Source organism: Echiichthys vipera, assembly GCF_963691815.1.
Source record: "Echiichthys vipera genome assembly, chromosome: 20".
NCBI classification, from domain to species: domain Eukaryota; kingdom Metazoa; phylum Chordata; class Actinopteri; order Perciformes; family Trachinidae; genus Echiichthys; species Echiichthys vipera.
The window spans coordinates 11075881-11098108 of NC_139845.1; the positions used below are offsets into that span (position 1 = coordinate 11075881).

General features: G+C 41.9%; 1 protein-coding gene across 4 annotated transcripts in view; it reads left to right on the forward strand.

Annotated features, from left to right (window-relative positions):
* Nucleotides 1–21886, forward strand: part of wnt5b (wingless-type MMTV integration site family, member 5b) — a gene marked incomplete at its 3' end in the record, with an annotated part of 82796 nt that extends 60910 nt beyond the window's left edge. For 2 of the 4 annotated variants that reach the window (XM_083934779.1, XM_083934780.1), the window contains exons 2-7: nucleotides 8452–8615; nucleotides 9906–9993; nucleotides 10785–10944; nucleotides 14370–14662; nucleotides 21314–21472; nucleotides 21587–21886. In XM_083934779.1, the coding sequence (XP_083790905.1) occupies nucleotides 8500–8615; nucleotides 9906–9993; nucleotides 10785–10944; nucleotides 14370–14662; nucleotides 21314–21472; nucleotides 21587–21886 (1116 nt within the window). In that variant the 5' untranslated portion in view covers nucleotides 8452–8499. The remainder of the gene's footprint in view (nucleotides 1–8451; nucleotides 8616–9905; nucleotides 9994–10784; nucleotides 10945–14369; nucleotides 14663–21313; nucleotides 21473–21586) is intronic. The other 2 variants (XM_083934781.1, XM_083934782.1) reach the window with 1 other exon arrangement.
* Nucleotides 21887–22228: the final 342 nt, after the last annotated feature.

A 22228-nucleotide genomic window follows, 5' to 3' on the forward strand; every position in this document is an offset into this window, starting at 1 on the left:
TGCAATTTAAGATTTTTCCTTTACTTTAAATTCTAGTGGAGTTTCCAAAAATACCAAATGTGTCAGTTTGAGATTTCTGCAAATGTGTAAAATTCATCAACAAGACATTCAATAAAGCTTAACACCTCATACAAATCGACACAGTAGGTTGTTCGCCAGTGACTCCCTAATTGATGACCGCCGGGTAGTACCAGCAACAGATGCATTTTTGGGAAATAGAAGCAGTTTCACATCATCCAAACTATTCGGTTAGGATTTGGAAAAGATCATGGTTTGGGTTAAAAAAAAAGTACAAATGAAAATCCTGTATTTGTTTGATGCTCTTTATACTAACCAACAGCATCTGAATACCTCCTTTGCTCCCGTCATTACTGCTACAGCAATAAATATCAGTCATGATAAGCTGCTATCACAGACGACTTGTATGGCCGTTTTTTTTGTGGTTCGATGGAATGTTGAAGCCATAAAAAGTAGAAATGGCTTTGAATGATTGACTCAGTGTAAACATCATATATCTCCAGTGAAGATACAGACCAGATGTGCGAACAGAGTGGAGGAGGTTGATTTGTCCAACCTTAAACCAGACAAAAGTTTTCTTTAAAACTTCTCTCATATTGTCTGTTGAAGCTAATCCGTATTTTTTTTGTTGTTGTTGTTTTTAACCAAAATAAAGCAGAGATAGTCTGTTAGAAAGTTCAGTGTCTTCTGTTGGCAATTGTTTTCATCTTCTACTGTTTATCTAAAAAGCTTAAAAGACTTCAACCATAGATCCGACTGACCTCTATAACCAGCCCTGCCTTCTAAAAATGAATTTGCAGGTGTGATTTGGGTGTATGTCAAAAGAGATGGACAAAGATGAAGTAGAACTTTGTACTGATAACCAAAAGTTGGGAGATAGTGAGAGCGCTGGAAAGACAGACGAATGAATCTACATGTGTGTGTGTGTGTGTGTGCGTGTGTGTGTGAGAGAGAGAGAGAGAGAGCGAGAGATAGCACAGTACAAGGCTTCCTGGGGATTTATAGACCAAATGAATCAATCCAGAGACGAGCAGTAAATCAGGCCAGACCAGCGCAGCTTCATCCCCTGATGAAAGTGATCATGTCATACGTGTGCCCCCCTCTTAGTCTAAGTAAGTATGCGCAGATTCCTTACTTGTATCTTTTTGCTAGTTGAGTATGAGTGCATGTGTGAGAAGGGTTGTACCCAGATGGTTGAGAAATTGATTTGACATTAATTTGCATAAGGGAAGCATGTGTGTGTGTGTGTGTGTGAGAGAGAGAGAGAGAGAGAGAGAGAGAGAGAGATGCATAATGGTGAGTAAGGCAGACAGCAAAAATGTGTGTGTTAGTGAGTATGCTTGCAAATGTATTTATACATATTTTAGTGTGTGTGAGTGTGTGTGTTAGTGTGTTAGTCTCTCCAAGGAAGGGATCAGGAGACCAGTAAAATTTGACCAGAGGAGCTCCAGGGCACCAGGGGGAAATCAGGGGATCTGGCCCAGCCTCAGTGGTTTCTCCGTGGGCCTCCCGATCAGGGACTCGGCCTCTCCCGCAGTTCCAGTTCAGTGCCAATCGAGGGCAGCCAGAGCTCTCTCTGTTGCTTTGTATCCACTTAGGTGCCAAACATGTTTAGACTCTTACTATATTTTTTAACCAGATATCCAAGTCCTTTTGTTGGGAGGCAGAAACTTTTTAAAGACGAAACAACACAATCTTCTGATCTGTTGTCTTTATCAGAATTAAATATGTTGACTCACACATGTAATGTCAGGTTATCAGTAGCTCCCAATAAATACATTTACAGTTCAAAGAATATATACAAGCCATTATATATAGACATATTACAACTGTACTGTACCAATAAATAGGGAGAGTAAAGAGGAGACTGTGTGTAGTGTGCACATCATCACAGCAAAGAGACGAAGGAGCGTGAGAATAGCTTTTTATAGGTGCCTGGGTGCACCGTTGGAGAGAGAGAAAGAGAGAAGGAGATGGATGGATAGAAACATAAATGGCTGATAAATCTGACTTTCAGAAAGCAAAGCACAGGAGACACGAGGGAGGAAGGAGGAAAGAGCTTAGATAGCAGAGCGACAGAACAAAGCGGAGAGACGTAGAGAAACAGATGGTGATACAGGGGAGAGAGAAGTGTGAGAGAAGAAACAGAAAGAATGGGGAGGAGAAGTATAGAGAAGATATATTTAGAGGGAGAGGGAGAGAGAGTTTTAGCCTTCCAGCTAGAGGCATGACTCATCTTCTGCCAGCTGACAGAAGGATGGATGGAGGGAAGGAGGGAGGAGATGGACAGAGTCGCGGGAGGTGCAAGCGTGACGAAGAGAGGAGAGAAAGGGGGACAGCAGAATGTGGGAGGAAAGGAGGGAGGATTAGGAAGGGAGGATGGGTTTCCATAGGACATCTTACATGCAACCACACAAAACTGAAAAAAAAAAACAGATAGAAAGCCAAAACCCTCTCAGCTGCTTCCAAGTCCCGCTGCATTTCCCCCAGGGGTGTGTGCGCACATGTGTGTGTGTGTGTGTGTGTGTGTGTGCGTGTGTGTGTGTGTGTGTGTGTGTGTGTGTGTGTGTGTGTGTGTGTGTGTATGTGTGTGTGTTTGTGTGTGTGTGTGTGTGTATGTGTGTGTGTTTGTGTGTGTGTGTGTGTGTGTGTGAGGGCGACACTACATTTCCCCGCAGCACATGTGTGTGTGTGTGTGATGGCATATGTGTGTTTTTGGAAAAGGAACAGGCGTGAAGAAAGAGAGACAGAAAAAGAAGGACATGAGAGCGACTGAGAGGGAGAGAGAGAGAGAGAGAGAGAGAGAGAGAGAGAGGCATCTCATTCAGTATATAGCAAGTGGAGCAGGTAGTTTCATCATCCTCCCATGGGTTTGCTGTGGCCACATTTGTAATTTGGAGTTCTCTGGTTCTCCCAAATGTGTCCACGTGTCTGCCCCAAAGTTGGCATGCATTCCTGTGTCTGTTACGCTCACATAAGAGAGCAAACAATATACATTTTAAGAACCATTGTACAATTTTAAAAAACCCTGTATAGAGTAGACTAGTCCTCAACTGGTTAAAGTCCCTCTATATACAAACATTTGCAATGCCGAAGCGACCTTAAGCAAAACCCCAACTCCCTGCAGGCTCGATGGTGACTGTTCTGACTTTTGACCTCCTGGTGCAGGCAGCAGAAAAACAATAGAAACGTGTTTGTGTGTCAAGTGCAAGAAACATGTTGAGGTTGCCATTTTGAACGTCACAGCTCATACTGTACAGCAGGGATGACACAAGGTAGCTTAACCAATTTCACACTTGCAATAACTGTGCAAGCAGGAAAATGTTGGAGTGCTTTCTCACATGCGTGCCAGTGGACCTCTTTCACAGACATTGGCAGGTGTGCATCCTGTTATTAACGGTAGTTTGATGGACTCACATTCAGAATTTTGCCCGTCCTACTCTGCCTCTGCCTGGTAAGTATTAATGGCCTTCTGCACAGAAAGAATATCTGCCGAATCAGACTCGGTAGACGCTGCGATCAATGCCGATATGGCTCACTGTTAACACATTAAGAACATTTAAAAATGGCTCTCCATATCAAAAAAGTAGCCCTGCTGTATGTGCACTGTAAAAAATAATGCATATATACTTCGTTTTAGTTCTGGCAGCAGTGGGATGTAACTAAGTATACTCAAGTACAAATTGAAGGTACTTGTATATTATTTTATACTTCTACTGCAGAACTTTTCAGGAATAGTTCAGACGGCAACGCCTCTATAATATTGTATTAAAAAATGTTTTGTCTTTATGTAAAGCACATTGAGTTGCCTTGGTTTGAAATGCGCTATATAAATAAAGATGCATTGCCTTGCCTTCCCTTACCTTCATAAGCACAGGCAACAAATAGCAGACTTATCTTACATAGCAGAGGCTCATAGGGAACTAACGCAATGATCCATAGAGAAATTACATTGTGCAATCATCATTTACCTTTAAGTTAAAATGAAAAATCTATTTCTGAAAGTTAATTCATGTGGGGAAGTGATGCAGTTGTTTTAAGGTGACTAAATCATGACAAACTAATAAATGTAATCCTAGAAGCTGGGAGAGGACTGAAAGCAGGTACCTTACCCTGACTTCTCTATACACTCACAGGAGGTTTTTTGTCTTTTGACTTTTTAAATCCATTTTTTTTGAAGTGGTAGTCAGTTCTTTTTAAAAAAATTAAAAGGCTAATTAGCATTTTGGCATGAGCAGCTTTCAGGAGCTGAGCTTAGACCTCATCAGCTGACTGCAGCTGGTCCCCCTGCAGGAGAGAGCTGCTGGTTTCCCCCGCTGCTAGTCTGGCACCGCAGGCAATAAAAAGTGCGGCTGCTGTTCATCCAGAGAGGAGCTGCCGACTTTCTCAGGCATTGCTCCCTGTTGCACGGCTATTGCACATATCCTCTGGGGACACGTCCTCTCTCGCTCTCTCTATTTCTGTCTCTCTCCCTCTCTCTCTCTCTCTCTCTCTGTGTGTATATCCATTACTTGGACACTCCCTCTCTCTTTCACCCTCTCTTTTCTTCCTCCTACCTCTTTCTTTCTTTGTCTCACTTGGTCCAAGTTTTGTCTCCATGCCCTCACCCTCCCTGCCTCAGTTTACCAGCTTTCTTTGGCTGCCGAGGTGCACTGTGGCTATACCGCGCCTCCTTGTGTTCTAACAGGCACATCGCAAGTTACCGGAGAAACCAGCAGCTGTCACAGAGCACAGTGTGGCTGCTCCAGTCAGTCCAGTGTTCCTGAATCTCTGGGTCATGTCCCAGTTTCTCTTCAGTTCCTAAATGATGAGAAAGTCAGTGTGTTTTAATTAGTTGAGTTCTCAAGAGGAGAAACCTATTTATTTCAGTTTGGCTCCCAGGAGTTTCAACCAAAATACAGATCTGGAAATGTAAAAACACCAACAGTATAAACAGGATCAGGTTTATTGCCTTTATTGTTTATTTTTTTAATGTGAAATCCTTCTCAACACCTACTGTATAAGACCAAAGACTGTGTGGCAGGCAACACTAGAGGGCTCTGTAGTGTCAGTTACAGACTGCTGATTGGTCTCTTTATCATGAGTCACTGTTGTGCCCCAGCCTTTCATTATGCAGATAATTTCAGCTGCTACAATACAGGACATTGATCTGGTTTAGGAGACATCTTGCATGCTGAGCTGAAATGAAAACTGGGTGTATTGTGTCACCGTTTCTCTTCACAATCCAATGTTGACTCTCAAGAGTTCATGTGATGTACAAAGTTCCTCATGTTGGACCCCTGTTACAGTAAATTAAAGATCTGAATTGATGTTTAAAGACAGTGGTGGAAGAACTACAACTAAAAGTCCTTTATTCATAATCCTGCTTAAGTAAAAGTATAAAAGCAAAATGTACTTAAAGTATCTTAGTAACATACTCATTCTGCCCCATGTGATTAATATATTATTATTATGTTTCATTATTAGATTGATAAGGGATGCATCAGTGGTTAATTAAGCAATAATATGCCCTTATAGTGGTTTACTGTGATTTTAGAACAAACACAACGCAGAAAAACACTGTAAACCGCTGCCTCTCTGAGCTAAATTCTTTATTTTACTGCTGTAGCTGGTCGAGGTGCAACTGGTTTCACTGCTTTATTAGAACTACCTCTATTTGTTCAGGCAGTTTAGCCACACAGCCAATTAGTCAGTTAGATACTGGACCAAAGGGTCACAACATTAGATAAATAATTGGGTAGAGAAGAGAAAAATATATGCTCTGCTACACAGGCTGTGATGCATTTTCTGACTTTTCTCTAATCTTTGTTTTTTGGGGGGAAATATTGGATAATTTAACCTTTTTGGGACTCAAACTATTATTTTAAGTCCTCCTCCAGACATGTTTTAAAGTGTGTTCATGTTGGACATGATTTTCCAAAAGTCAAAAAGATTGGTTTAATCCCTAACGATGTATTGTGTTTTATCAGCTCATCACGTTATGTCCAGTTTGTATCTGGAAAGTAGATTAACAATAATGTGTCAGAGAAATGTGAGTAGAAAGTATAGGCTATAATATTTTCTTAAATTTGTACATAAAGTAGCCCTGGATGTAAACAAATCCACATACTTTATATTAAGTCACAAGATTATAGTTTGAATACTAACCCGGATAATAATCCAGTGAATGGATCAATGTAGGTTTAATAATGTCATTTTGAGAAAATCCATGTCTGTGTTTCACCAGATGAGGGCGCTGTTGTCATAGTAACCTCTTCATCATATAATACGGTGACATACTTTACATGTACAAGGTGCATATCCTCTTGCTCTTTAGGGAAACGGATGCAGATGGCAATTGGGAAAACAAGAAGAACGTTTAAAAAAGGAAATAGTTTAGTTATTTACTGAGTGATCGGTTGGACCGGTTTGAGTGTTCCATATTCTGATTTCCTCTTATCTCCCAAAATGTAGCCCAACTCATTGTTTCATTGTTTATTAACCCGATCAACCTGACTTTGACCCAAAACCCGCCCACAGCAGAATATCAATCAGATGTATATTGAAGGCAGCCAGTGTGTGTGTGTGTGTGTGTGTGTGTGTGTGTGTGTGTGTGTGTGTGTGTGTGTGTGTGTGTGTGTGTGTGTGTGTGTGTGTGTGTGTGTGTGTGTGTGTGTGTGTGGTGGGGAGGTTAGGGCCCCCGGGAGATGAAAGGTGTGCGGGTCTATTATCATGCAGAGGCCAGTGACATCCGACTCTCTGCTGCTGCTGCTGCTGCTGCTGCTGCTGCTGCTGCTGTTAAGAAGCAGGATGTTAGAATACATTTTTATCATATAAGTTTTTAAGCATGCCAAATATGGATCAGTGAAGGCCAAATTACATGTGTTATCCACGCAAGTATATCAGTTTAACAAACTAATATTCAGGATAATTCAGGGGCGATATTCATTTAAAGACATGTATGTGGTTATGTGTGAATTTGACCGTCTTGGTGACTTTTCATATTCTAACAAAGGCCGTACTAAAACTAATAACCTTCTATTTTTATCGATGAATGGAGAGCAATTCCTCCAGGTTGTCGGAGGCCCCAGACTAATCTCCCCTGCGCCCTGAACCTTTGGTTGTGGACGCAGTCTTTGGAGAAGTACTGACTCAGATCAAAGAGACGGTTGCTCCGCAGGTCCGCCGCCCAGTTTGTCTTTGGCCCGGGATATGAATTGAGCAGAGCTCGCTTCAACACGCCTTTTCTTTAGTCCAGGACTCCTGGCCGTCTGTAGCGTGTGTTGTTTCGTGCGTAAATGTGTGTGTGTGTGTGTGTGTGTGTGTGTATGTGTGTGTGTGTGTGTGTGTGTGTGTGTGTGTGTGTGTGTGGGAGGCGGGGTTGTAGTGTGTGGCCTTTTATTTTCGCAGACCACAGAAGAGGGGATTAGACGATTTTTGTAGCACTTACCTTTTATCCAAACAAATTATTCACTTCAGCAGATAAAAGGAATTTGACGCACGTGAACTTGTTTTTAAGGTCGATAGGGGGGCGAGGGGGCAAAACGTCCAGTCCCCATTACCCATTCATATTTACCCACTTTAATGACCGTGAACATTTACTAAACTGAAGGAACAGATGATCCCTGGATGGAGAGTTAACTGATGACCGGTCAGAAAGAAATGATGAAGAGGGCCTTCTATAGAAACATGTAACAGATGTAATCAGCATTGTGTGCACTTGTTCAATATTCACATCGCAGGTGCTTCCAGTCTTAGCTCGGCATTCAATTGTTGCCCGAGTCCAATACCCATTTTGGCTGCGTACATACATACGCCCCATGCGCGCGCAATGTATGGCCAAGGAGAGAGAGGGCGGGGGGGGGGTTACCGAGGTGAAGTGGGGGGTGAGAAGAGGAGGAGTGTAGACTAAAGAGAAAGAGAGATGTGGAGTGGTCGTGAGGGGACAGGGAGAGGAAAAGAACAGTCGCTTCGCTGCTCAATTAGCGTTTTAATCTCCTTGTTAATCTTTCCCCGAAAACAACAACGGGATCACACTTTTCACATTGCAGCCTGGCTTTGTTTATGTACTTTTTTAGAGACATCAGGAGAGGGAGAAAGCCCCTCGCACTTTGCGTAAAAACCCAACTGATACCAAACCATTTTACGCACGACTCTGAATTGGCGTCTTATCCTCACCTTTTTAACAAGCACCCTCTGACCTTTAGGAAAAATGCTGCAGTGATTTCAGATCGACTCTCAGCCACAGTGAAACTCCATGAGGATTACAGACTGCTCTTTCTTTGGTTGACTTTTTTTTAAGCCTATTTTTGAAGGCAGTTTTTTTTTATATAGTTTTAAACATTGTGAAAGACAAGTGGACTAAAAGAAAATACACAAAACACCCAGAGTGTGCGTCCAGCCCCAGCAGGACCGAGTAGGACTCCTCCTGATCATCTGCCCATTTCTCAACAGCAGAGCACTTTCCCCAGAACCGGCTCTGTGGCGGTGACGCGGCGGACCATGGACAACAGGCCTGTCCGGAGAAGGCGAACCGATGCCGCGCGGCATCTGCTGTTGGCAGCCGCCTTTCTCGCCTGCAGCTCCCAGCTGCTGGTGGTGGATGCCAACTCATGGTGGTGAGTAACTGAATAATCAATTGTGGTGCATAGTTGTTGTTTTGTTTGTTTGTTTGTTTGTTTGCTTTTTAAAAAGATGTTCAGTGGTGTGATTGCGTAAAAACTGGATGAACTTTGACCTCCATTTAACAGTAGGAGAGCAGAATACGTTTTTTTAAGTTGAATATGTCATAGGTATTCATTTGTATCTTGGCACAAGTCTTAAAACATGTTAACTAACTTAAATGACAAATGGAAAAGTGAACTGTAGACTTTGTGTGTCCTCTGGTGTCTCTGTGTGTGTGTTTTGGGGGTGCTGTCCCAGTCCTGTGGTAGAGCCCTAACAGTGAATGGAACAAATGTGAAGGCTCTGTCACAATATTTACCCTGGCTGAGCCCCAAATGGCACTGCATGGAGGCCTGCTGCTGTGCCTATAGGACCTCAATTAGCCACACTTGTTCTTGACTTACATGACCGCTATGCAACAATACTATTCAGTTTGGTAATGTAGTGGAGGATGTGTGCAGGGCAGTGGATGCTTGCAGAGTTCAACTTCCTGTCAGTTAATGTAGAGTCAGAATAGGGAGGATAGTGTATAGCCTTTTAGCGGTGTGCTCCACCATCCAAATGCAATCTAATGAAGACAACACCTGTGATTTCAGTGCCTTCATTAGAATAAGATAACATAAACTAAGATATTCCTTCATTAGTCCCACAAAGGGGACATTTCCTTTATACAGCAGCAAGTGGATAGCAAACACTGAAGAAGCATCACTTAGAAACAATACATTGTAGAAATATAGAAAAAACATGAACAATATAAACACAGGGAAATATAAAAATAAGAGTAACAGGAACAATATACACAATAGTTTAAATATTTTATTTTTTATACATGACCTGATCTTCCTGTGGCTCTGTAGATAGGGGTGATTTTCACACAACTTGATTTCATTCCTTTTTAAAAGCATTTAGATGGTCAACAGTCTGATTAAATGTCATATTTTCTTCTTGCTTTTTTCAAGCCAAAGTGTTTAAAAATCTATGATTAGGTACAGTTGGGTGAAAAGGACAGTAAATGAAACCCGAGGGGAATGGCTGCAGAGGTGTACACCAGAAGAGTCTATTTATCTGCACTTTATAGGCCCGTTGTACTAATAAACTTGTGACTGAACTCTGTCCTCCACAGCGCGACCTCCTCAGAGAGAGCCATACATCACAGAGACCCCGTCTCTACCACTTATCTTTGATCTTAACAGATAAAGTTTATTGTTTTCAAATTGAGACTTAATATGGCCTCTGTCTTTCAGGTCACTAGCTCTGACCCCCATTCAGCGGCCGGAGATGTACATCATTGGCGCTCAGCCTCTCTGCAGTCAGCTGTCTGGTCTCTCCCAGGTAAGTTTCAGTCTGCCTGCTTTCGACTTATCTTTTAAAGGTCTCATATTGTACATTTTTTTTAATTTTAAATGTCTTTTTAATGTCTTTTTTAAATGTATTACAAAGCAGGTCAAGGTGCTAATGGGAAAATGTTCAATCCACAGAGAAATGCACACAGCCTGTATTCAGAAGCTGTCTTTAAACGAGCTGTCAGGAATTCTGTACGGTTGTGATGTCACAACTACACATATATATATATATATATATATATATGTATGTATATGTAGAAAGTGCCATTACAGTCATTCCTTGGCTGCAATTATGATGCAGAGAACATAGATGCCAAAGACATGGAGATGCTGAACCATCAGAGCAGACAGTTTTTTCAGGAGGGCGTCTTAAAGAGACAGGCGCTAAAACAGAGCGTTTCAGGACGAGGGTGAATACAGGTATATTCAGACAGACAGTATGAGAAAAATAATGTGTTTTATGAACATTAAAGCATGTCAACATGATCTAGTAGAAACCAAAAATATAAGTATGAACCTCAAAATTAGCATAGTACGGGACCTTTAATGCAATTTAAATTTCCTAAACACCTCTAATAGCTCTCTTAACTTAAATTCAGTGATAGAATAGGAGATCAGTTTTGCACGTTGGGGTTCTAAACGTAACGTCAACGAAAAGGGCAACACCTGATCTTCCTCCTCTGCCCCCTGACTCTGAGGAAATTGTCAAATAAAGGAGAATATCCCCACAGGGACCACTAAAACATGCTAATCTCTCTTGTGTGGCTGCGCGGTCTACAGGGCCAGAGGAAGCTGTGCCAGCTGTACCAGGACCACATGGTCTACATCGGAGACGGAGCCAAGACGGGCATTAAGGAGTGCCAGTACCAGTTCAGACAGAGGAGGTGGAACTGCAGCACTGTGGACAACACATCGGTGTTTGGACGGGTCATGCAGATTGGTGAGTTGTTGTCGTTAACATCTTCCTTCTTTCTTAAAAGAGCTGTCGAGCAATTTGAGAGAGATGGCAGGCTTCAATTTTATGTGTGATTTGTGAACATAGCCACGTTTCAACTGTAAGAAAATATTCTAATAGACTTATTTCTGCAAGCATGCAAAGCCGAGAAGTACAGCTGTATTGTGTCATTTGCTATATTGAAATATAAATTAATCAATGATGTAAAAAGTTTTACGTGACACAAACTTCATCCTGAAAACCAAGCAAGAGTTTTCAGCCATGTTTGTCACAATCATCCATTATGCACCTATTATTGTTTGACTTTGATTGGACTGTTATGATTATTATGATTATTAAGACAACGGTTGTTAGGGCAGGCCATGCATCACGGTGTTGAACTTTTGACAGAACAGAAGGTCAGAAAGGTTATGATATGATGTCTTTTTTTGTATTCAGACAACTGTATTGTGTTCAATCATGTTTTGCCTTAGCAGACCATCAATGCAATATTCAGGGCCCAGGGTAAAGTAGGCCATACTTATTTAAGGGTGTATATGGTATTTAAATCTTTTCTTATCCAAGTATGTGGAGAGTTTCACAACATCTATAGGGTTACAGTACTTTTGATAATTTTGTCGTAAAGGAAAGGAATACTTAAAGATGATATGATGATATTTTTAAAACGCCTATTCATCGTGATATTAATAACATTTAAGATATTGGTGTTCCCCTAAATATTACTGAGAAAAGCATGTGAATGTAAACAGTGGTGGACTGTAACTATAAGTACATTTACTCAGATAATGCAGGATACTTAAGTGCATGTTTGATATACTTTACCTCACTACATCTTAGAGGCAAATATACTCCTTGTTTTCTCCGCTGCATTTATTTAACAGTATTAGTAACTTTGCAGATTTAGAATTAGCAGCACAAAATATAAATCAACTAATACATGATTATGTATTACTATAGGATAAACTCCACTTGCATTGCAAGTGTTGTACACTTGTAATGCACACAGCAATGCATTAATATTCAAGATATATTAATAATATAATGTATATGATCTTGAAATGTGTCATTTGCATATGAGTAGGCTACTTTTAGTTGCTCTTGGTAGCCTACCTTGATGCTTGGGTGCGTTTTTGATGTTATACTGCATTATTGCTGTTTTTATATCAGTAAAATATCTGAATACTTTTTCCAACACTGATTGTAAAAAGCACAGAAACGTTAGCAGTAGGTGTAAATATTAGGCCGAAACTTAAATCCAGCTCACTTGTCGCTCCCACTTTACGCATGCGTAATGCAACTTAAAGCGAAGACGCACTTTTCAAAGCGGATAAAAACTAGAAGATGAAGAGGGAAACCCCCGTGTAGTCACTACGCAGTGGCTTTAATACGCTAAAGGTCCAGCGGTAGCTCAGATCTGGATCAGTATCATGTGCCTCTAATTCCCAGCGGGCGATGTGGGAAAGCTCTCATCAACAAGTAAGTGTCAAATCCGCTGCGGGCAGACAGACGAGGTGTTTGCTGCTCTTTCTGTCTCCGTCCCTCTCTGGCCTGTCTCTCTATTGACAGTCGGTCTATCTCCAGGTTTATATGGAGGTGTTAGTCGGTCCATTGTCCCGCGGCTCCTCTTTTGAAATGCGCTGATGAGCTGACACCGAGCCGGCAGATCCGGACCTGCTATTTGAAGTCTGGGCTGCGCAGTCTCGTAAACCATTCGGTCTCTCTCTCTCTCTCTCTCTCTCTCTCTCTCTCTCTCTCTCTCTCTCTCTCTCTCTCTCTCTCTCTCTCTCTCTTTATCCCGCTGCATAATAGGTACGAGCATCCTGACTGGGACACTACTGCTCCTAAAAAGCTGAATGAATGGCTCACACGCCTCAGCTCTGCATGCATACCTGCATGTCTGGCTCGCTGGTGTTGATTCCAGGCTGTAGGCATCCTAAACTTTATTACAGAGCGAAACTATTTGCAGGAACAGGAACAGCACTTAAGTATGTTTCAGTTGGGAAATGATAGGCATGCTAGAAGTTACATACCAATAAACCCTAGTAGTATAATAATATTACAATAAAGTCTCAACTTATGAATGACACAGTATAACATGCTTTAAAAAATAACACATTAGTAGGAATAAGTAGAATCTGAATGGCAATTTCAATGGCAGAAGTTTATTTTAAGGGGACAGTGTGTGGGATAACACTGTAAATGAGCCAGAATAGGCACAAAAGGTTTATTTTGCTTCTCATGTTTAGAATAAAACAACATAATAGCCATCACACATTGGTAACAAGACGCTACTAAAGGAATGCATTAAAATGCAATAGAAGCCGAGCATATGACACTAGAGGTCAGTATTTAAAGTCAGTAGTTACGGGGATATTATAAAGAAACCAGAAGGCCACTGACTAAGGACATTTTGTTGTGACTTCTCTGAGATATCTAAAATAATTTCAAATGTCACCCTATAATAGTTAATAAAACCTCATTGAGGTCTTTGTAAATGCAGTCCCAACCAGAAACACCACAAGGGTCTTTGCTGTTCAAATGTAAATTTTCAGTTTCAGAGCACTTAACCTTCTACGAGTCAGGCTGTCGTCTTTTTTTCCTTCTGGTTTGTGTATTAATGCAGAGAATAGACTTGCAAGTCGTGTTGTGTATTCCACAGTGTTGAATGGCGTTAGTTCGAGTGAACAGAAATCATTAATATAGACTTCTGTGTTGAATACTAATGTATCAAGGTAACAACTGGAACTGATTAAGTGTGGATACAACTTTTGCAATGGAGGTGCTCACTGCACTGTAAAATAACATTTATCTGCAACACGTCCTGAAAATGTGTCCTTTTTACTCGGAATAAACCGCACAACACACTGTGTGACAGTTTCCAGAAAGAGGTGTTAAGATTAGCGTTGACGAGCCAGAACAAGGACAGGTATACATTAAAGCCAACTGCATAGGAAAACTGATTATTATGGATTACGGATCACTCAGCATCTCTTTGAATAGGTTTCACCAGGTTCAGAGTTTAGAGCCTGAAATCACATCTATTGTCTATTGTTAGGTGAAGTGGGTGTGGGGCTATTTGCTGTGTGTGTGTGTGTGTGTGTGTGTGTGTGTGTGTGTGTGTGTGTGTGTGTGTGTGTGTGTGTGTGTGTGTGTGTGTGTGTGTGTGTGTGTGTGTGTGTGTGTAGGGGGGGTTAACCTGAGCAGGTCCCCATGTTTCCTGCCACTTAACACATTCACCACAACCCTACCTTTAAAAAAAACTCATGACAAAACACAACTTCCTGTGTGTGTATCACTGTGAAGTGATAGTCCATGAGTGTTCCTGTGTCTGCTTAACTAACTCAAGTTTTATTAGCTATAAATAATAAATATAAAAATCTGTAATATACAATTTTTTTTATCTCGATTAGGCTCCAGGGAAACTGCCTTCACCTATGCCATCAGCGCAGCTGGCGTGGTCAACGCCATCAGCCGCGCTTGCCGGGAAGGCGAGCTCTCCACCTGCGGCTGCAGCCGTGCTGCTCGACCCCGTGACCTGCCGCGTGATTGGCTGTGGGGCGGCTGCGGGGACAACGTGCATTACGGCTACAGATTTGCCCGCGAGTTCGTGGATGCCAGGGAGAGAGAGAAGAACTACCCGCGTGGTTCTACTGAGCACGCCCGAACTCTGATGAACCTGCAGAATAATGAAGCAGGGAGACAGGTACGGGAGACACCCCACACATTAGTCTTTGTCTTAAAAAAGAAATGATGTTTTTAAGTTCTGGATGTGAAACTTTAGCGAAGGAAGTCTCTTAACCTCATCCTATATCTGCACGTCTGTGAGGAATGTGTGTGTGTGTGTGTGTGCGTGTGTGTGTGTGTGTGTGTGTGTGTGTGAGGCGAGGTGGCCTGACCCGGCAGTATTTGTGAGTGTGTGTGTGTGTGTGTGTGTGTGTGTGTGCGCGCGTGTGTGTGTGTGTGTGTGTGTGTGTAAGTTATTTATTGGGAGGGTCCAAATGGTATAACTGCTAACGCCCTTGGAGTCTGGCTAGGTCGCCAGGTCAGTGCACATTCCAGAGAAGCAACACACACACACACACACACACACACACACACACACACACACACACACACACACACACACACACACACACACACTAATAATACTCACATATAAATGCAGCAACACATTGGACAATGACATGCTTGATTGAATGATCAGATTTCAGAAGTGGAATACGCCAAAGTTGTGCAACAAGAAAGAGTGTGATGGATGGACGGACGCATGAATAAATGATGGATGTGATGTGTTTTGTCAAACTAGCATACTCAGGTTTCCGTTGTTTTTTGGACCTCTCTGGCTGCCATACAGCAACAAGTAGAAGCTCCAGAATTGACATTGGAGCTAAATTTGTTAAGAAGTGCTCTCAGGTGGGGAGAAATGCACTAAAAGGAAACTTTTCACCTACGACTAGGCCATACGCACACACACACACGCACACACACACACAGCGTCTTTGTCTTGCAAAGCTTGAACAAAGTTCCTCTAACTGAAGATAAACACATTATTCTGATCCAATGTGTACCAGAACGGGCAAATGGACCTTTTACGAGAAATGTGCGTGTGTGTGTGTGTGTGTGTGTGTGTTTGTGTGTGTCTCATCTCAGCTCCATATGATTTGTGTCAGAGACAGTGGGCCTGGTTGTGTGTATGCATCAGGGGTCAAAGGTAAGGGTCTGGAGAGGTTGTGTTTCTACTGAGGGTCCCATTGGGGCTGTAGGAGAGTGTATGAGAGAGGAAGATCTACAGCTAAAGCTTTGTATTAACACACACACATAAACACATACACACTAACACACACACAGGCACACACACAACCTTTTGAATGACTTTTCCTCCTCTCTTCTGTTTGATCCCTGGTTTTCATTGTTGTCTGTCCATCGAAACGGAAGAGAGGAGAAGAGAGAGATGAAATGGAGGAGAGCGAGTGAGAGGGAGACAATTTCTCTCTTCCTCTTCATCCCTTCTTCCCTCTTTCTTTTCGTGGACACGCTGGTTTGTCCCTATGCGGGATTTGTCTTGCTTGGTTGAACAAGGCAAACCGCAGGGCTTTTGTGGAGGTGACAGGGGCGTGCCGCTGTGTGTTTGTGTGTGTGTGTGTCTGTGTGTACGCTCAGCTTCATTTGATTTGTGTGGAAGGCGGATAACGTGGTCGTCTTTGCGCGTTTGTGTGTACAAGCGTCTGGAGACAGAGACGCAGGGTGAGGGATGGACCTCCGTCACACTCCCCCGACTCTCAAAGACCTACACACACACACACACACACACACACACACACACACACACACACACACACACACACACACACACACACACAGCCATCCAGGTCCACTGTCTCCGCTTCACACAAATCAAATGAGGCCGGCCTCGTCACTTAGAGACCATAACAAGTAGATGTACATTCCCAGTATGAAGACAATACTCCTGTGCTGCTTCTGCTCTGAACAAACAAACTTTCCCCAATCCCGTAGATCCCTTTGTTGTTTGTTACAACAATGGCAAGTCTTTACTGTTTTCGTTAGGGAAATAAAATCTTAAGCATTGCGCAAACACAAAAGTGTTTTGAATTCTGATCAAGAGCATTGGCTTTCCAAAGATACCAAATGTGTCATGATTAGTGATCACTAAGTGTGACTCAAGTCTCAAGTCAAGTCACTTACCTCAGGTCTTTATAGAGAGAAAAGACACCATACCAAATCTAGAAATAGCCTTATATTGGCCAATTTATCTTACCTGTTCAAAAAGTATGAAAATGAACTGAATTTGTATTATAATTATTGATACTCAGGGAAATGAATGTAATCAAACAAATATCTTTATAAAAGCTGTTTTTCTTTCTTAATTTCTCCACACTAGAAAGTCATCAAACAAAAACTTAAGCTTATTTATTTATAACTTTCTTCTAAATCAAAATGCCGACGCTTTATCCTTGATAAGTGATGTCAGTAGTTGTCTAGCTAACGTTACACAGACACTTGTAAACATTGAACATTTTTTATTTAATTTGAAAACATAAAATCCACACACACAAGTCATTCGAGTCCTCGTGTCTCAAGTCAACACAACCCCGAAGATTAATGATGTGGAAATTGCATAAAATACAGTACAAAACATGCCGATTTATTTGGCTTGAATATGTCACTGTGTAAATGTGATACACGAGCAGATTCAGACTTTACAAGACAATGTCACACAGAGTGTTTGTTTAAAAGGGAAATTATCTTGTTAGAGCGGTCTTTGATTTACGAGCAGAAGCAGCTCTTTACCAACACAAAAATTAGTTTTAAGCAGCAGACCATAACGAATGGTTGGCTTTTTCTGCTACACGGCCTGGTGACAGAGAGCCATCAAATCTTCTCATCACAATCACAAATTTGCCTTTTAGTCTGTGCAGTATACAAAGCCACAGTTCAGATACAGAAAAGGTTCAAAAACAAACAAACAACAACCTTGAAACAGAGGAGGCCCATGCAATACATAGACTTCTAATATATATGACAAATACTGTTCAGTGTAAGTATTTGAATCCATGGTTAGTTTGTTTATGTGAAAGACGCTGATTAGAATCACCAGACCAACGATCGGTCTGTGAAAACAGTTTCTCTACAGCTGCAAAGTTCATTACCCTCAGTTGCCAAATTGAAGCTGCTCTTATGACCACTAGTGGAGCACTAGCTGGATAGATATGACCTTCAAACAAAAGCGAAGATTATATCCAATAACTGTTTTTTACAAGAAGATTCAATTCAATTCAATTTTATTGACAGTGCCAGATCATAACGAAAGTTATCTCAGCACACTTTACAGACATTTACAACAATTCCCCCGTAGAGTACGGTGGCAATGAAAACCTTCCCTATAACAGGCAGGAACGTCAGACAGACCCAGCTCTGTGGAGGACGGTTGGGGAGGAAGAAAAGGAGAGAGAAAGAGAGAAAAGAAAGGCAGATGGACAGAGAGAGACAAAGACAGACACAAAGACAGAGAGACAGAGACACACTTCCAGACATGCAAGCAACCACAAAGTAACAGTAACTATAATAATATCTATAGTAATGTGAATGTGACTTATATGTTATGGCGATTAATACAGCAGAATAGTAGACTGCCCACCCAGTCACACAGGGTGGGCTATTTTCTTCATTTCTGCTGCATTCTAGTACTAAAACACACAGACACACACACACACACACATACACACACACACACACACACACACACACACACATGCACACGGCTCCTAACCCCTAACCCTGTCTGAGCAGAACCTATTGTGCCTGACACAGAGACCGTGTCTCCACCACGGATGACTGACTGACTGTGTGTGTGTGTGTGTGTGTGTGTGTGTGTGTGCGTGTGTGTGTGTTCAGGTCCAGTGTATCTACGCCCAGCAGGCACAACCTACCAAATAGCTCAGTATGATGCAGGACACACACACACACACACACACACACACATACACACACATACACACCGATACAGAGTATATACATGGTTTGATTTTACGGTTTGAGTGCGGTTATTGGCAGCTTGCAATATTAACAACAGGAATTATAATGAGCTGTTTCTATAGTGCCATTCTAAGGATGTAGTACAAATTCATAAATCAAGAACTGGGTGTGTACAAAATATCAACGGTAGCAGCAGTGAAGTAAAATAAGGAAGTACAGAAAACATAAGTTATAGGAAAAAAAGAACGCCTCAGGATCCCCCTGTTGGAGCTGGTTAATGTGGCCCGGGAAAGGGAAGTTTGGGGTCACCTGCTTAAGCTGCTGCCCCCGCGACCCGACCCCGGATAAGCGATTGAAGATGAGATGAAGATTAAGTGAACCTAAAAAGATCTTGTTGTAGGTCATTACACAAAACTTCCCACTGACTTTTTCTCTTGAATATCCTTGAAAATGATATTCACAGTTTGTGGCCTTACATAAAAAAAGAGTTGCAATCCTAATTTTCTTATTACCGTGGTTCTGAACCTCTAACCCCCACAGTGGGGGATCTGGGGAAACACGCAGGCTCGTAAAACAACAAGGAGTCATAAAATATGAGGATTTCCTCCCGGTGATGTATGTCTGAAACTAATTCCAACTTTGAAAAACTCTCATACTGTGAGCACAACAGAGATAAAAGAGAAATACTTTACTAAATAGCAGTTTAAAAAGTTGCCCTTTTCACTAACATTTTTGTCAAATGCGAGAAAATCTCAAAAACAGAGCCGCTAATGCTTAAAAGGACCTTTACAAAATGTCATTGTCCCCCTGCTCTGTCTGAGGGGGTCATGGGGGTCGAGTCACAGGATTGGATGGTGCCGAGTGCTATGCCTGCTGGGTAGTAAAGTAGAGGGGAGCAGGGGTGGGAGGTGGGGGTCGGGTGGTGTTTGGGATGCAGGGGTTAACAGAGGTGAGAAGGTAATTGAGATCAGGCAGTGTGAGGAGTGATGGGTTTCATTTGTGCGGAGGGAAAATTCAGGGATAATTGAGTCAGCAAGTACATTTGGAATGGCATCGGTGCAAACACGAAACATACCACGATGCATGATTAGTGACACAGTACATGGTGTAAATCATGTGTGTGTGTGTGTGTGTGTGTGTGTGTGTGTGTGTGTGTGTGTGTGTGCGTGTGTGTGTGTGTGCATGTGTGTGTGTGTGTGTGTGTGTGTGTGTGTATGTGACTTGTTTATTGAATGCTGCTTAACTGGCCTGGTGGAGCTGCAGGGGTGTGAAGTCCACCGCTGCCTGCCGTGACCATAAATCTTGTATTTCCTGTTCTGTTTTCTGAGCATAGGCATGTGTAAGAAATCATTCATGATGTTGAGACCCAGACAAACACTTTGTAAACTCACATGGGAAAGAAAGAGTGAAAATACATGAAGATAACTGAGCCGTCCGGCAAGGAAATGGTGTCTCTGATTGTTTTTTTGTTTGTTAAAATAGTGCGTTTAGTTTTAAAATGATGGCAGAATCTAAAACAGCAAACTATGTTTATATTTATATTTTTAGACATTTTCCCATTTCCTCATTGATTTGAATGGTAGACATGTCACTGTGATACATTTAACTGAAACTAAATAATATGTCATCTTATAGTTTCCTCTTTAAAATGACTGTTTTCTAGCGAGGAGCTGTGTGGGAAATGTCTATTCTCAGCCCGCTGTTTGTTTTAGTTTGGTGGAGCAGTACTGACAGCCATGTCGGAGAACAGCGCTCATATATGGGGCAAAAATCTTTTCTTTGTTTTTCTTTGCTCTGCATTTTTTCTTTTTTGTGGGGGGGTTATCTATTTTAGCGCACGTTTTAACAGGAGGGGGTTCCGCACCAGCGCACAATGGTGACAGGAAGCTGGCGGCTGGAATATCTTTTACATTGTTTTTGCTGTGTGAAGCTAATTTTGGAGCAAAGTCCCTCAGGAGGAGCAGTGCATGGAGAAGTGTGGATGGGGTGTCTCTCCTTTCAGCCATTATTCATTTTTCCTACTATTTATGTAGCGTTAAAGACTGACCCAAAGTTCCAGAGTTCATTAGTTTAAACAATATAAAATTAGGTGGTAGAATATCTATCATCTGGATTTACTTTGATTTTTCCAAGGGCAGTCTGTTGAGCACATTCATTCTGCATTACCCGGCACAGTTACACATATTGGCCACTAGATGGCAGCAGCGTAGAGCAAATATAATAGGTCTGCAGCACAACTTCCACACGTTTCAGACTGTAGAAACCAGAAACCAGTGATTTTCAAAGTGGGGTCTGTGGCACTCTACCAGTAAGAATTTTCAGATTCATCCAATTAAATAATCATGATATAAAAATGTATATTTATGTGTTATTTGACAAAAGGATCCACAGTTCAATTAATCATATTTACATTTTAAAATCTATAATATAGACTTTCTAATTTAACAAACCTACAACATTTGAAATCTGCAAATATGTTAAAGACAGTAAAAATATAAAATAAAATATCTTTCTAATACATTTTTCTAGTCTACGTCAAAGTATTCCACGGGATAAACGGATCATGATTAGAATTGATTTTTTAGAAGACATTTTTCGCATTTTTATTTTTGCTCAACAATGATCATTTGATTTTAAAGAACTTTAAAAAGGGTGTCTTTATTTTTCTTTTCTTTTGCTAATTAGCATTAGCTAAACCCAAGACTTAAAAGTCTCGTTCTAAAACCACAGATGACCTGGCTCTGGTGGGAATTTATTGTGGAAAAAATACAGTGTGCTCTCTTGACAGGCAAGATAGTGATGAAATCTGAAAAACACCCACATTTTTCTAACACCTTGTCTTTTTCTTTCACTCCACCAGGCGGCCTATAACCTTGCAAATGTGGCCTGTAAGTGTCATGGCGTCTCAGGTTCCTGCAGTCTGAAGACCTGTTGGCTCCAGCTGGCCGACTTCAGACGTGTTGGAGAGTTCCTGAAGGAGAAGTACGACAGTGCAGCCGCCATGCGCATTGGACGCAAGGTATTGAACTCACAGCAGATGCGTCTCTGTCTTCTAGAGCGTCACAAAAAGACTTAATAACCCTGAAAGATAATCCTGAATCTCACACAAACTGATTCTTTCCACTTCTACTAGGGCAAGCTGGAGCAGGTAGACAAGCGCTTCAACACCCCAACCCCGGACGATCTGGTCTACATCGACACCAGCCCTGACTACTGCCTCCGCAACGAGACCACGGGCTCGCTGGGCACGCAGGGCCGCCTCTGCAACAAAACCTCGGAGGGCATGGACGGCTGCGAGCTCATGTGCTGCGGCCGAGGATACGACCAGTTCAAGACCTACAAGCACGAGCGCTGCCACTGCAAGTTCCACTGGTGCTGCTACGTCAAGTGCAAGCGCTGCACGACACTCGTGGACCAGTTTGTGTGTAAATAGCATCCTGAGATACGACACGTGGATGGATGGGGATGACAAAGGAGGAGAGGGAGAGTAGATAAAGAGGGGGGAGGTGACAGGATGATGGAGGGTGAAGGGGAGATGAATTTTCAGGGGTTATTATCCGGATAAGTTAAGACACACAGGTTAGATTTTCCTTCTCTCCTCCACTTATAAATCCTTCTGTCCGTTCACATGAAGTGGAAGCATTTTATTCGGTGTGAAAAGCAAAATGATGGATGGATAGATGGGGAAGAGGAACAGATGGATGGGAAGGAAGATAAAAGTAGGAAGCACGGATGAATGTGTTTTTTTTTCTCTACTCTGATTTCAATTTTTCAA